Source organism: Saccopteryx leptura, chromosome 5 (assembly GCF_036850995.1).
Source record: "Saccopteryx leptura isolate mSacLep1 chromosome 5, mSacLep1_pri_phased_curated, whole genome shotgun sequence".
Classification (NCBI taxonomy): Eukaryota; Metazoa; Chordata; class Mammalia; order Chiroptera; family Emballonuridae; genus Saccopteryx; species Saccopteryx leptura.
The window spans coordinates 48,053,270-48,067,629 of NC_089507.1; the positions used below are offsets into that span (position 1 = coordinate 48,053,270).

The 14,360-nt window shown below is 35.1% G+C and overlaps 1 protein-coding gene across 5 annotated transcripts in view; it reads right to left on the bottom strand.

Annotated features, from left to right (window-relative positions):
• EPHA5 (EPH receptor A5) overlaps positions 1-14,360 on the bottom strand; it is a 373,740-nt gene that overhangs the window by 116,202 nt on the left and 243,178 nt on the right. For all 5 annotated transcript variants that reach the window (XM_066384549.1, XM_066384547.1, XM_066384548.1 and 2 more), the window contains one exon: positions 4,454-4,578. In XM_066384549.1, the coding sequence (XP_066240646.1) occupies positions 4,454-4,578 (125 nt within the window). The remainder of the gene's footprint in view (positions 1-4,453; positions 4,579-14,360) is intronic.

Sequence of the window (14,360 nt, forward strand, 5' to 3'; positions counted from 1 at the left end):
TCTAGGCAAATTTGACTGGGCGCTTTAGCATGATAACAAATTCCTCTGTGGAAAGAAAAATTAAAAAGCCTACATGGTTGGAACCCCAACCTATTGAAGTCACAAGTAGTACATTTTGTAAAAAAAAATTATGAATTGATACTATTGCCAGAAAAATAAGAAAAAAACATTTCAAGGAAATTGGAAAGCTTCTCCTTAAAATAAAACAGGATCTACTATCACTGCACAAAATGATGCTATATTCTGATTTACTTAGTAGCCATATATATATATACACACACACACACACACACACACACACACACACACATCTCAGTAGTTCCTTTTCATAGGTTCAATTGTATATATATATATGTATTCAATATATATATATTTATATATATCTCAGTAGTTCCTTTTCATAGGTTTAATTGTATATTGTCTCTCTGAGTTAGTTGAATAGTATTTTATTAAACGGATTTACAAAACATATTTCTAAGGAATCAGAACCTATAAATATACATTTTGGAATTACCTAAATATTTCCAAAATTTGCCTCTGCTCTACTCCTTTCAATCACTGTCAAATTATAATTTCCTCTACAGCACGAACCCTGTGTATTCATCTTTAACGGGCACTACCACATGACAGCAGGCTGCCAAGCCCTTGGTTAGGGCAGTAGCTTTTGCTGCCTTCATGCCCCCTGCTGAGCAAATGAGCTACATTTCCCCAGCTCCTTAGCAAACATTGTTCACATGCAGGGAGGGGAGGGCCTCAACAGAAGGAGCCAGCTGGCTAACACCCTGCCAAGGGGCAGCATCTCTTAGCCTCTGCCTTTAATTAAGAGATGGCAATGGGCCCATCACCATGCAGGAGCCCAGAGGCCCAATGACCTCCATTAGAGCAAGGCAATTGCAGGCAGAAATGCCAGCTGGCAAATGCATGAGCGCTGGAAAGCTCTGCCACCTGTGTCTGGCCAAGAGCCATCCAGTCAAGTGGTGGTGTCATTCTGAAGGTTCAGAGTAAACTGGTAACCTGCTCAGGACCCCTATCTTAGAACATGGTAGGTAAACTCCTTATCCTTTTTTTTTCTTCTTCTGAATGTGTTAAACTAAAACAAAACAAAATTTTACATGGTACACTCAATAATTTAGTCTGGCAATTAATACCCTCACTATAAAAACAAAAATATTGACCAAAAAAGTTTATAACTTTATTATTTATTGGGGATATGCATAGAACTCTTTGAGTTACACAGAGAATAAAATGAATTAATACAGCATTATATAAAAATGTTAAATGTAAAAACCAAATCTGAGAGTAATAAATGATTTTAAATGAGATTGAACTGTAAGTATAATTCCACAATGTGAATAAAACACAGTTTATTCTTGTTTTATTATGCATTAAGTAATGTATGATTTTTCACATAAACAACTGTAAACCTACTTCCGTCTATCCTGTATCTCTGACACTCATGCATATGCTGAGAAGTAACAGCAAAAACCACCAGTGTACTCATAAGGGGAAATAGGATAATTTCCTAAAAACAAAAAAGAAAACCAGAAATTGGTCTAGCTAATTGCTTCAGGGGAAGAAACACTACTTAAGAAAAAAAGTACTTGTCAAATGTTTAATTTTCTTACTCTTGAACTTTATTTCATCTAATATACAGATATTCAAATTTAATGTTTTGGGGTATAAAATTATTTTTAAATACCATTATGCATTTCAGCTATTCTAAAAATCAAATTTAATTACCATAAATATTTAGAGACTTAGAATGTCTATAAAATTTAATCTATGTTCAGATATATAGTTATAAACACATATATATAGCTCTAGAAACCTAGCTTTGTATTAGTATACAGTAATAAAGCTTATAAAAACTTAAATAAGTAATGTTAACTTTAACAAATAGTATTTGGAAATAGCATGTGTTAAACTTGTAGACCTATAGGATTTGCACTTCAGTTTAAAGAAATGGGAATCAGTGAGGGATATTAACATAAGAATATTTTAGTTAATCAATTAATTAATTTTATTATTATTATTATTATTATTATTTACAGAAACAGAGAGAGTCAGAGAGAGGGATAGATGAGGACAGACAGACAGGAATGGAGAGAGATGAGAAGCATCAATCAACAGTTTTTCGTCGTAACACCTTAGTTGTTCATTGATTGCTTTCTCATATGTGCCTTGGCCGTGGCCTTCAGCAGACCAAGTAACCCCTTACTCAAGCCAGTGATCTTGGGTCCAAGCTGGTGAGCTTTGCTCAAACCAGATGAGCCCGCGCTCAAGCTGGCGACCTCGGGGTCTCAAACCTGGGTCCTCCGCATCCCAGTCTGACGGTCTATCCATGGCACCATCACTTGGTCAGGCTAATTTATTTGTTTTTTACAATAAATATTATAATCCATATCCTAACATTTTTTTCAGAAGTATTCTTTTAGAGCATTGTTGGTGAATGATGTATTTGATAAAGTATTTTTTTTGTTTGAAATATCTTAAAAGGAAAAAAAAAAAAGAAATATCTTAAAAGTATGTTCATTTATTTTCCCTAATGATCTGATAGCTGCATATAATGCTAACTCAAGTCATTCGGAGAAACACAATTTCAAAAGTAATAATTTTCTGTTTACTCAGCTATTTATAAAATCAATATGTGAACATTTTACAGACATACAAGACCTAGGATTATGAAGCTAGTCCAGTTCTCCTCGCCCCACACATCCTACTGTTTTGTACTCAGTTGTAACTTTACACAGATAACTGTCAAAACAATAAGTAAAAGAAGCAACTTTAATATATATACATTCTATCATGCTATGAATTATTTTAATATTTTAATGTATTTACTTACATTACATATACATAAAATGTTGGATTTTTAAACAATTTTTATTAATAAAGAATCAGTATTCTTCATGATAGTTCTGTATTAGTATAAGGAGAATTATTCACTCCCTCTCTCTTTTCCAGTGTACTAGATGGGCAATTGCTTAGGTATTGCTCGTCCTACCCTTTCTATTCTTCCTTAAGAGGAAAAGAGTGATGTCTCCGTGAGTCTGGAAAAACAACTGAATAAGTGAAGCTGAGCCCCTTCCTTCCCTCTTGGGATCTGCTTCTCTGCATTATATCTACAATCAATTTCATTTCTGGGTCAGAATCTCTTATCTACCAACTAGAGGCTGCGTGGGGCACTCATCTATCTTTACTCCTTTATTAGAACCCAGAAGGTTCTAAGTGATGTTTGTCATTCAGATCCAGACTACAAGCATCACAGGCTGAGTGGGAGTTGGAAGACTCATGGTGGCTACATGTCTAAGACAAAATATTCCAGTCCAGCTTTAGAAATTACAGGCTCATCTTTAATTTCCATTTGTATTATTTTTCCATCAATAACTCACTTGGTTGTAGATTCAGGAAAAAAAGACCAAAGATAATGATTGTCTTCAGATTTCAAAAATTGTTAGGGCTAAACATGTAAGAGTAGATTTAAAAGCCAACTCAGGAAAGAAGAAATTGAAAAATATAAGGAATGTGAGGCACGCATTTCCAATTTTGGGCCCCAAATTTTAAAATAAATTTAATGCTGCAGCATTAGATTTTGTTATGGATTTTTTATAAATTATATGTTACAGACACATTTTATTCTGTTCATACTTGTTTAACAGTATAGGTATTATTCAGGGTTACTGAACACTAACACAAGTTTTTATTTATTTATTTATGTGTTTATTATTTTTTTTAAGTGAGAGGAGGGGAGACTGAGAGACAGACTATCGAATGCACCCTTACCAGGATCCACCTGGCAAGCCCCTGCCCCAGGCAGAGCTCTGGCCATCTAGGGCCATTGTTGATTGCTTGACAATCTACTATTTTTAGCACCTGAGGTTGAGGCTCCATAGAGCCATCTTCAATGCCAGGGACCCACTCACTGGAACCAATCAAGCCATGGCTACAGGAGGGGAAGAGAGAGGAAAAAAGAAGGGGGTAGGAAGGGGTGGAGAAGCAGATGGTCACTTTTCCTGTGTGCTCTGACTGGGAATTGAACCCTGGATATCCACATACTGGGCTGATGCTTTACCACTGAGCCAAGTAGCCAAGGTCTTTATTGTTTTTGATGTTGTTGTTGTTTGTAGTATACCTCAGTTGCTAATGAAGGTCAACAGCTTGAGTGTTTGTGACACTTTGAAAATGTCCTATGACTTCATCTCATAATGCTGTAAAATCTGGTTAAGCTGACATTAGACTATACGGCAGTATCCAGGCAGCATAAATTATTTGGCAGCAGCAGAACATAAATATAGTGCTCCTTGTACACTTTGACCCTCCATAATCATGACTGCAGAATCAATTGTCATTGATTTACACATAGAATTGCAACATGCTTTTCTACAAATTAGATAATTGCAGTGGCTAAAATAAAAAAAAAAAAAAAGAACATTCTTTATTCTGTTAGTCCCACCTTTTCAAAATATTTGATTTCATATTCCAGGATGATTCCATTGGGGCGATCTGGCTCTTGCCAAGACAAGGAGATGCTGTTTTTTGCAATCTTCCCCTTTTTCACATTGGTGACTGGAGAGGGGGCTGCAAAATAGTATATATAAAGAATAATTACTAACAAAGCCCTGAAATTACAACTGTGTATAATGGATATTGGCATTCTTGGAATGCAGTATAATAAAAATCTAAAACAATTAAATTTTCTTTTAACCTGGAAACAACTTTATTTTCTCTATATAATACAAGTATTTACAGGTTGTAAAGTGTTTTACTTATATAAATCTACTAAATACCTTGAGATTTTTCTATCATAAAACTGTAGTTACATAGCATCATAAGTCTGGATTTCTTTATAAAACTTAGAAACATAAATTAATGGTTTTACTTTTTCTTAAATAATAAAGATGTTTTGAAGTCCTGATATGTCTTCTGTTTTTAAAATTTATGGACTCTGTATAATATATGCCATTATGTTAATACATACATAATTATCTTTATTATCACATTTTTACACTTTTAAGATTATTATTTAGTATTTACTATTTTTGATACCATGTGGGTCTTATAATCATTATTAAATTTACACATTAAATACAGTGCATTTTTTTCAAAATATGTACTATATTTTGAAAAAATAGCAAATAAAAGAAACATTTTCCTTTGTTTTTATTTCCTACAAATATTTCATTTACATTTTTTTTTTTTTGTATTTTTCTGAAGCTAGAAACGGGGAGAGATAGTCAGACAGACTCCCACATGCGCCCGACTGGGATCCACCCGGCACGCCCACCAGGGGGCACGCTCTGCCCACCAAGGGGCAATGCTCTGCCTCTCTGGGGCGTCGCTCTGCTGCGACCAGAGCCACTCTAGCGCCTGGGGCAGAGGCCAAGGAGCCATCCCCAGCGCCCAGGCCATCTTTGCTCCAATGGAACCTTGGCTGCGGGAGGGGAAGAGAGAGACAGAGAGGAAGGAGAGGGGGAGGGGTGGAGAAGCAGATGGACGCTTCTCCTGTGTTCCCTGGCCGGGAATCGAACCCGGGACTTCTGCACGCCAGGCTGACGCTCTACCACTGAGCCAACCGGCCAGGGCACAAATATTTCATTTAGAAGTTGCAATCACTTACAGTGTTTGTTGTTATTTGCCAATATCTATTAAATGATTACTTTTTGATGGAAATAAAAAACTATGTATGCTATTTCAGTATGTCTGGATAATATTAATTCCCAAACATATGAATACTTTATTCAACCTCCCCTTTTGTCAGTTTGCTGTTACTTGTGTGAACATTGGGCTTGACATCATAAAGAGGTATTGATAAATATTTTTTGATATAGATTACCTTTGTTTTTGTAGCTTTTAAAAAAGACATAGGAAATTCTATTATGGGCTAATAATGATGTGTTTCTGATATAATATATATTAGATATTATATAAATACATATGTATAATGTACATATTAGATGCTAAAGATGTCAGTCATAAAGGATAGTGCATAACCAGAGTCTCAGCCCTATCTACATTCAGAATGTTATAAAAAGTATCAGACACCTGGTGAGATTAAATTACATAGATATACAAATTTACATTTATGTGAAAATTATATATGTATTTAAAAATATATGTTTATAATTAAATTGAGAGTAAAGCTCAAACCCAGAATTTCAAACAAAGATGAACACATACATCTATCTTCTCTCACCTCACCTGCGACTACTGTTCTCAGCTGCTCTGCCCAAGCTTTCTGTTCTGAGGCTCCTCAGACACACTCTGACCTAAGGACCACTGCATTTGGCATCCATCACTGCGGGATTCTCCAGAGCTCTCTCCCATTTCTCTGGCTTTCTTACTGAGACCTGGCCTGTTTACTTGAGTGACCACTCGTCACTAACTCTTACCTTCATCCCCTCGTCTCATCATTCCATCTGCTCCTTAACTGTTTCATTTTTCTCTTAGCTCTTGCAATTATACCATCTCATATACATATCATAAATCTAGATATTAAAATTTATGGAGTCTGTATATGCCATTTTCAGTCCTCTCAAGTAGAATGTAATTTTTGTGGGGGCGGGAATATGTTTATTTTATTCATGTCTGACTCCCTAGATTTAGAACAGTGCCTGGGACAGAAGAGTGTCTATCTAATAAGTATCCATGGAATGAGTGATTGGTGGCAAAAAAAAATCAAAGTAACATACGAAAGACTTGTTTTTGAATTATTTTATCAACACACTCAACTATGAAACTAAAGGGTGAAGTATGAATTTTAATAAAACTAAAATAGAAAAATGATCTGTGAGAGAACAGAATTATTAACTCTCATGTTTTATATACCCATAATAGATTGATAATGACTTTGGTATTTTAATATGTAATTCTATTATTTTAATCATAGACCTTTGTAATATTCAGGTTTAGAGAATGCGTATTTTCAACTGTTTCTTGTTTTCTTAAATGTGCCCATTCCACAAAGTTTTTCTGGAATATTATAGCATATAGTATTCATATAGAGCCAAATTTGTCTAAAAGTAGTTGTGAAATTGCAATTTGTTTACTTCCATGGAACTTGTAATTGATTGGCAGTTCTCACAGTCACATTTTGGCATAGATTCATAGTCCCTAATGATTCCTAGAAAGGGGAATTGCATGCCATATTCTGTACTGTGCACAAAGCATCCAGAAGACAAGAAACAAGAAAAAATAAGCTATGGCCTCCCTTGTTCATCACAGTGTTTGAAGCAAAGAAGCAAATTTACTAAAGTAAATAAGAGTAACAGAGGTTTACTGAAGACAGTTGTTTTTTTTAATGTACTTTGATCACTAGTAAATAGCATTTGAATTATCTTGAGTCATAAATTACACTGACTTTCCCACTGTCACTATATATTTATTCATTATATCAGTAAACATACAGACAAAGACTGTCTTGAAAGTTTTTTACTCACTTTACTACTTTGTTAACATTCTCCTTTTCACTAATGTATTTCTTATAGCAAATCCTCAGTTTTCACCAAATAATTGATGGTGTTGCCACATTCTATTTATAAATTATATTTAATGTGTATGCTCTATGACGACAGAATTAATTTGATGTCATTCACTACTATATTTCCAACACCAGAACATTATTTTGCATACAGAGATTTAATAGATATTTGTTGAATGCATGTGTGCTTGCGTGCATGAATGAATAAATGGGGAATACATATATCATCATGTGTCATTCAAAACTGAGTTTGTGTCATCTTAGTTGCATATATTAGGATATTAGTTGGAAATTTGTGCTTTATTTTAAAACTTAATCAATTCTTTAATCAACAATGTCAGAGTGAAGCTATCAAATAAGTATCAACATGCCCTTAACCAGCCTGAAGTTGAATATTTTTTTATTTACATCCATTAAAGTTAAAAAAAATATATGTAGCTTTCAAAGACCCCTTGACTTAATACTGCCATGGTTTGACAAACTTGATTTTCTCAGAAGTTAAACACGGAGTGCTCTTTGAAACTGGTTCAGAATTAGGGAGAAAACAACTTCTCAGGTCAGAATAGTTTAGGAATAATGTCCTCTCTGGCAAGATCATCTCTGCATCATTTGGGTAAAACCTGGTCAAAGAGGGGACACTGGCAACTCCTGGAAACATAATGATGAAGCACAAATTGTGACTGACAGCACTCCTTCACTACTGTAAAGTATTTTACAAGTATTGAGCACAGCATTAAAGTTAGCCAAATTTGTCAGCATCAAGGCCATGTTTAATATATCTTACCTTCCTTTTTTTTTTTTTTTTTTTTTTTAGTGAGAGAAAAAGAGAGAAAGAGGAACAGATGGGGACAGACAGACAGATAGAGAGATGAGAAGCATCAATTCTTTGTTGTGGCACCCTACTTGTTCATTGACGCTTTTTCATATGTGCCTTGACTGGGGGGGGGGGGCTACTGCAGAGCGAGTGACCTCTTGTTCAAGCCATCGACCTTGGGCTTCAAATCAGTGATCTTTGGGCTCAAGCCAGTGACCATGGGGTCATGTCTATGATCCCACACTGAAGCCAATGACACTCTGCTCAACCTGGTGAGCCCACACTCAAGGCGATATCTTAGGGATTTTGAACCTAGGTCCTCTGCCTCCCAGGCTGATGCTCTATCCACTGCACCACCACCTGGTCAGACTATCTTATCCTTCTTCCTCACTGATACTTTTTGCTCATTCTTTACCCACTCAAACTTTTATTAAGTAAGGCTGGAACAAAATGAGAATTATGACTTAGAACATTTCTGCTGGTAAAATTAAACTATTACTTTCCTAGTGTAAGAACAGCAAAAAAATACTAAAGAAATCAAGTTTTGAATAAACAAAATAATTTACATAACTTCTGAGTTTCATCTTTTGGATATGTGGAAACACTATATTGTTTCTGTATAGTAGGTTTTGTACCAGAGCTGACCTTTGAGAACCAGTATAAAAAGCAAAATAGCCATCCTTTATGTTACTGTTTCCATTGTGGACTAATTATTTTTTCCCTAAATTTTTAAAAAATTTAACTTTAAAATAGTTTTATAGTTACAGAAAGATTGCAAAGACAGTACAGACAGTTCCTATATGCCCCACAACTAGTGTCCCCACTTAGGAACACCTTACAATAGTGCAGTACATCTGTCATGAACCATTATTGACAAATTATTATTAACCTCAGTCCCTACTTTATTTAGATTTTGATAGTTTTTATTTATTATGCTTTTCCTGTCCCAGGATCCCATCCAACATACCATATTACATTTAGTCATCAGGACCTCTTAGGCTCCTTTTAGCTATTATAGTTTCCCAAACTGTGCTTGATTTGATGACTTTGACAGTTTTGAGGCATACTGGTCAGGTATTGTGTAGGCTATCTCTCCATTGGGATTGATCTGATGTTTTTCTCATGATTGGACTGGGGTTATTAGTTCTTGGGAAGAAAACAATAGAGGTAAAGTGCTATTTTTATTATTACATTGTATCAAGGATACATACTATTAATATTACATCACTTTTATGTTAACCTTGATCATTGAAGATTGCATTGGTCTGTTTTATTCACTATAAAGTTATTCTTTTCTTCAGTTTTCCATACTGTGCTCTTTGGATGAAAATCACTATAGATAGTCACACTTAAGAAACAGAGCGTTATGTTTCGCCTCCTTTAGGCTGATAGAAACTTAGTTATTTGGAATTGTTCAGCACAAGAGATTTGTCTATTTTCTCTTATTTATTTACTTACCTATTCATATCAGTATGATACATGGATGCTTTCAGTTTCTAATATAGTAATTTATTTTGTAACTCCAATTATTAAGCTTGGCCACTGACTACTCTTTCAGTTAGTTCTTCTGTCTTGTTTACATAGTCTTATCATTGTGAGTTTGATTGTTTGCTTGTTTCAGATATTGCTTCCTTCCTAAAACTCTAAGACCCACTATGCCAGGCTCATCTTGTTTATTTACTGGACCTGTATTTAAGGCAGTCATTTTTCCTAGGAGCACTAATTTATTTCATTATAGAATGCTGTTAGAAGCCAAGAATTGAATGATAGGTGTGCTCCTTGCTCCTGGAGTTTCATTTATTCTGGGCCCTTCAGCTGACACAGCTAAGAAATAAATGCATCTATATTAACCTGTATATATCTGTAAACATTATATACACATATAGTAAGATATATATATTAAGCTAAACATAAGTTTATACTGATGTCACCAACTCTGATCAGCTGTCAAACAGACCTTACTTCGTTGTAACCTCCCTCTCCAACAATGGGTCCCACCATCCACCATCCATTTACTTCAATTCTAGTATGTATGTCTAGTGATTAAAGTATTGCTCATTTGTATCTCTTTGGCTTATTGATAATGTATAATAATGCAAAAATTTTTAACATGTCAATGGCAAAAGCAATGATATACTCAACTCTGTTATCCACTATGTAAAAGACAGTTTATTTTTCTAACTTTTCAAATATAGAAACCTAGTTTAAGGCAGTGTTCCCAGATGGAAAGAGTGCCAGGGCACAGACAGCTCTGAAATCATATGATATTGGCTTTAAATCCTTTGACAGTGAGCCTTTTTTCTGGCTGTGTGTGACCCTGTTTAAATTATTTAACCTCTATGAATGTACTTTTTGAGATTAAAATACCAACAATGATACAAACATCCTCCTTTTTATAAGGTTGAAATTTGATTCTGTATATACAACATCAAGTATAGGGTGGGTGCCAAATAAATACTGTTTTAATATCATTGGAAAATACTAGACAATTTTTTAAGATGATTTTAATAATGGATTCTCATCAATTTCTTAATTCTTTCAACCTAAATCAATCAAAATTATTTGTTTCTTCTCTGAACTTGACACTGTTATAAATGCTGGATAAGATCAAAAGGCAAAGTACCCATACAGATAAGATTTTCTTTTTTGTTTCATCCAGTGGATTCTACAAATCTGCATTAATAATTTTAGGTAAATTTCCTTGCTTTCCATAAAATTTGTAATGAGTCTTAACTATCCAACTTTTAAATGTTTACTAAATGATCAATAGTTTACCTAGTATACAATAATGCCTACTCCATTCTTTTTTTTCAGACTTTATTTATTCATTTGAGAGAGAGAGAGAGAGAGAGAGAGAGAGAAGGGGAGAGGAGCAGGAAGCATCAACTTCCATATCTGCTTTGACCAGGCAAGCCCAGGGTTTCAAACCAGCGACCTCAGCATACCAGGTCAATGTGCTTTATCCACTGTGCCACCACAGGTTAGGCTCTACTCCATTCTTTAAGAAAAAAGTGAACCTGCTGAAATATAAAACTTAATTGTGTTAAAAATAATAAGAAAATATCACTCATCTGTCCTTGTACCCAATGCTATTTTTGTTAAGAATAAATTATCGATAGAATCAAGTATTTGTACTTCTATGTTTAAAGCAAATAATATATCTCCATTTATTTTACTTCTTCACCTATATTTTTAGTCTTAAAGCTTTGAGAAATATAAGACATATTGAAATACTTTCATTCTATAAAAGTTTATGAATGTGTGAAACCTTCTTCAGACAGCACTTGTTTTATTGTCTGCAGAAGTCCATCCACATGAATAATTTATTAGATTATTTACACACAAGATTTAAAAATACATGTATCTTATATTTGATTCCATAGGTCAAAAATATGCCAAGTAGACTATCTATATCAGCCAGCAGGAAGCCACCACTTATCTCTGCCCTGCACAATTTATCACGTTAGGTACATCTTGTTATCTAGGTGAGTCTAGGTCCATCTTTCCAAATAATACTGATCATTAGGATTCTCCAGGAAATACTAACTCAGGAGGTCAGACTGGGGCCAAAGATTCTGTGTTTTTAATAAAAAATCCAGTTGAATCACAGTATCAGGAAATTTTGGGAAATAGTAAAGGCAAACTGGAATTAATTCTTTTTTAATTTTTATTATTTTTTTATTTAGGCAATTAATTTTAATGGGGTAACATTGGTCAACTAGAGTACACAGAGTATATATTTTTCTCCAGTGTACATGGAACATTCTCAAGAATTGACCACATGTTGAGTCACAAAACTAACATCAACAAATTCAGAAAGATTGAAATTATACCAAGCATATTCTCTGACCATAAAGCTTTGAAACTAGAATTCAACTTCAAAAAGAAGTAAACAAACACACAAAAATGTGGAAATTAAACAACATACTTCTAAAAATGACTGGGTCAAAGAAGAAATAAAAGCAGAGATCAAAAGATATATAGAGACAAATGAAAATGACAACACAACATATCAGAATCTCTGGGATGCAGCGAAAGTAGTAATAAGAGGGAAGTTCGTATCATAGGTTTATATGAAAAAACAAGAGAGTCCAGGTAAACAATTAACATCACACCTTAAGGAACTAGAAAAAGAAGAAAAAAGACAACTCAAAACCATCAGAAGAAAGGAAATAATAAAAATTTGAGCTGAATTAATTCTTCTTTTAACAAAATTTTCATATTATAAACATAGAATATACATATTATTCTATAAAAAATAGATACTGGATTAGTGTTGATGTTTTTTGAACTCGTGCTTTTTTAAACTATTTTTTTGACTAACAAGGGACAGAAAGAAACTGTTAGGAGAAATGAAAATAATTACTATCTTATTTGTGGTGATGTTTCACAGATGTGTGCATATTCTAACACCAAACTGTACACTTTATGGACAGTTTATTGTATATCATTTGTACACCAGTAAAGATGCTAAAGAGTTTCTCTGTGTTTATGTATGTTATAAATGATAACTTCTTATATTTGCTTCTACCCTTACTGAAGACCATATCAGCATTCTACTAATTGGACTCCATCTTTCAGATCTTCTATACCTTCATTTGATGTCATCTAAGAACAGCCATACCAGGGCACACAGGAGAAGCGCCCATTTGCTTCTCCACCCCTCCGCCGCGCTTTCCTCTCTGTCTCTCTCTTCCCCTCCCGCAGCCAAGGCTCCATTGGAGCAAAGATGGCCCGGGCGCTGGGGATGGCTCTGTGGCCTCTGCCTCAGGCGCTAGAGTGGCTCTGGTCGCAATATGGTGACGCCCAGGATGGGCAGAGCATCGCCCCCTGGTGGGCAGAGCGTCGCCCCATGGTGGGCGTGCCGGGTGGATCCCGGTCGGGCGCATGTGGGAGTCTGTCTGACTGTCTCTCCCTGTTTCCAGCTTCAGAAAAATGAAAAAAAAAAAAAAAAAGAACAGCCACATCTAAATATCAGAAATAAAAATATACTGTCCCAATACTCCCAAGGCTACTGGTCAAAATATAAATTAGTTAGAAAAGTATAATAAAATAATATTGAAAGTTTTCATTTTATAAAAAAAATTGAATTTATTTTTATAGGCTAGTTATAATCCAAATTTAATGGCTTTACTAAAAATTCTATATGGGCAATTGCTCCTTAGCTGTTTATGTGGACCAAAATAAATATTATGAGTTACTGACTGATTTCTCCCTATGGACAGACTTGATATTTTCGCTTTTATATTGCACTATATTTTGATAGTAGAGTATAAAGGAAAGTTGTAAATGTTTAGCAAGTTAAAATAAATTTGTGACTTAAAAACAATTAGAAAGTAAATGATGTGTTTAAATAAATGAACAAGGGCCCTGGCCGGTTGGCTCAGCGGTAGAGCGTCGGCCTAGCGTGCGGAGGACCCGGGTTTGATTCCCGGCCAGGGCACACAGGAGAAGTGCCCATTTGCTTCTCCACACCTCCGCCGCGCTTTCCTCTCTGTCTCTCTCTTCCCCTCCCGCAGCCGAGGCTCCACTGGAGCAAAAATGGCCCGGGCGCTTGGGATGGCTCTGTGGCCTCTGCCTCAGATGCTAGAGTGGCTCTGGTCGCAACATGGCGATGCCCAGGATGGGCAGAGCATCGCCCCCTGGTGGGCAGAGCGTCGCCCCATGGTGGGCGTGCCGGGTGGATCCCGGTCGGGCGCATGCGGGAGTCTGTCTGATTGTCTCTCCCTGTTTCCAGCTTCAGAAAAATGAAAAAAAATAATAAAATAAATAAATAAATAAATAAATGAACATAAAGGTAAAATAAAATTGAAAAGAGTTTCACCAAAATTAGGTAGCCTACATGGCTAAGCTACTCACTGTGACAAACTGACACTATATTATCTTCTACTCTTATATATTAATGTGGTAGATATTTTAAAATATATAATATATAAATATTACATATTTATATGAGTTTTCCCTATGAGCATGTTTATACCTTATTTGGTGTAGAAGAAAAAAAAGAACCTTTTAGTATAACTATTAGAAAAAAATTCCTTATTTTTAAAGTGCAGAATCATCTTTTTA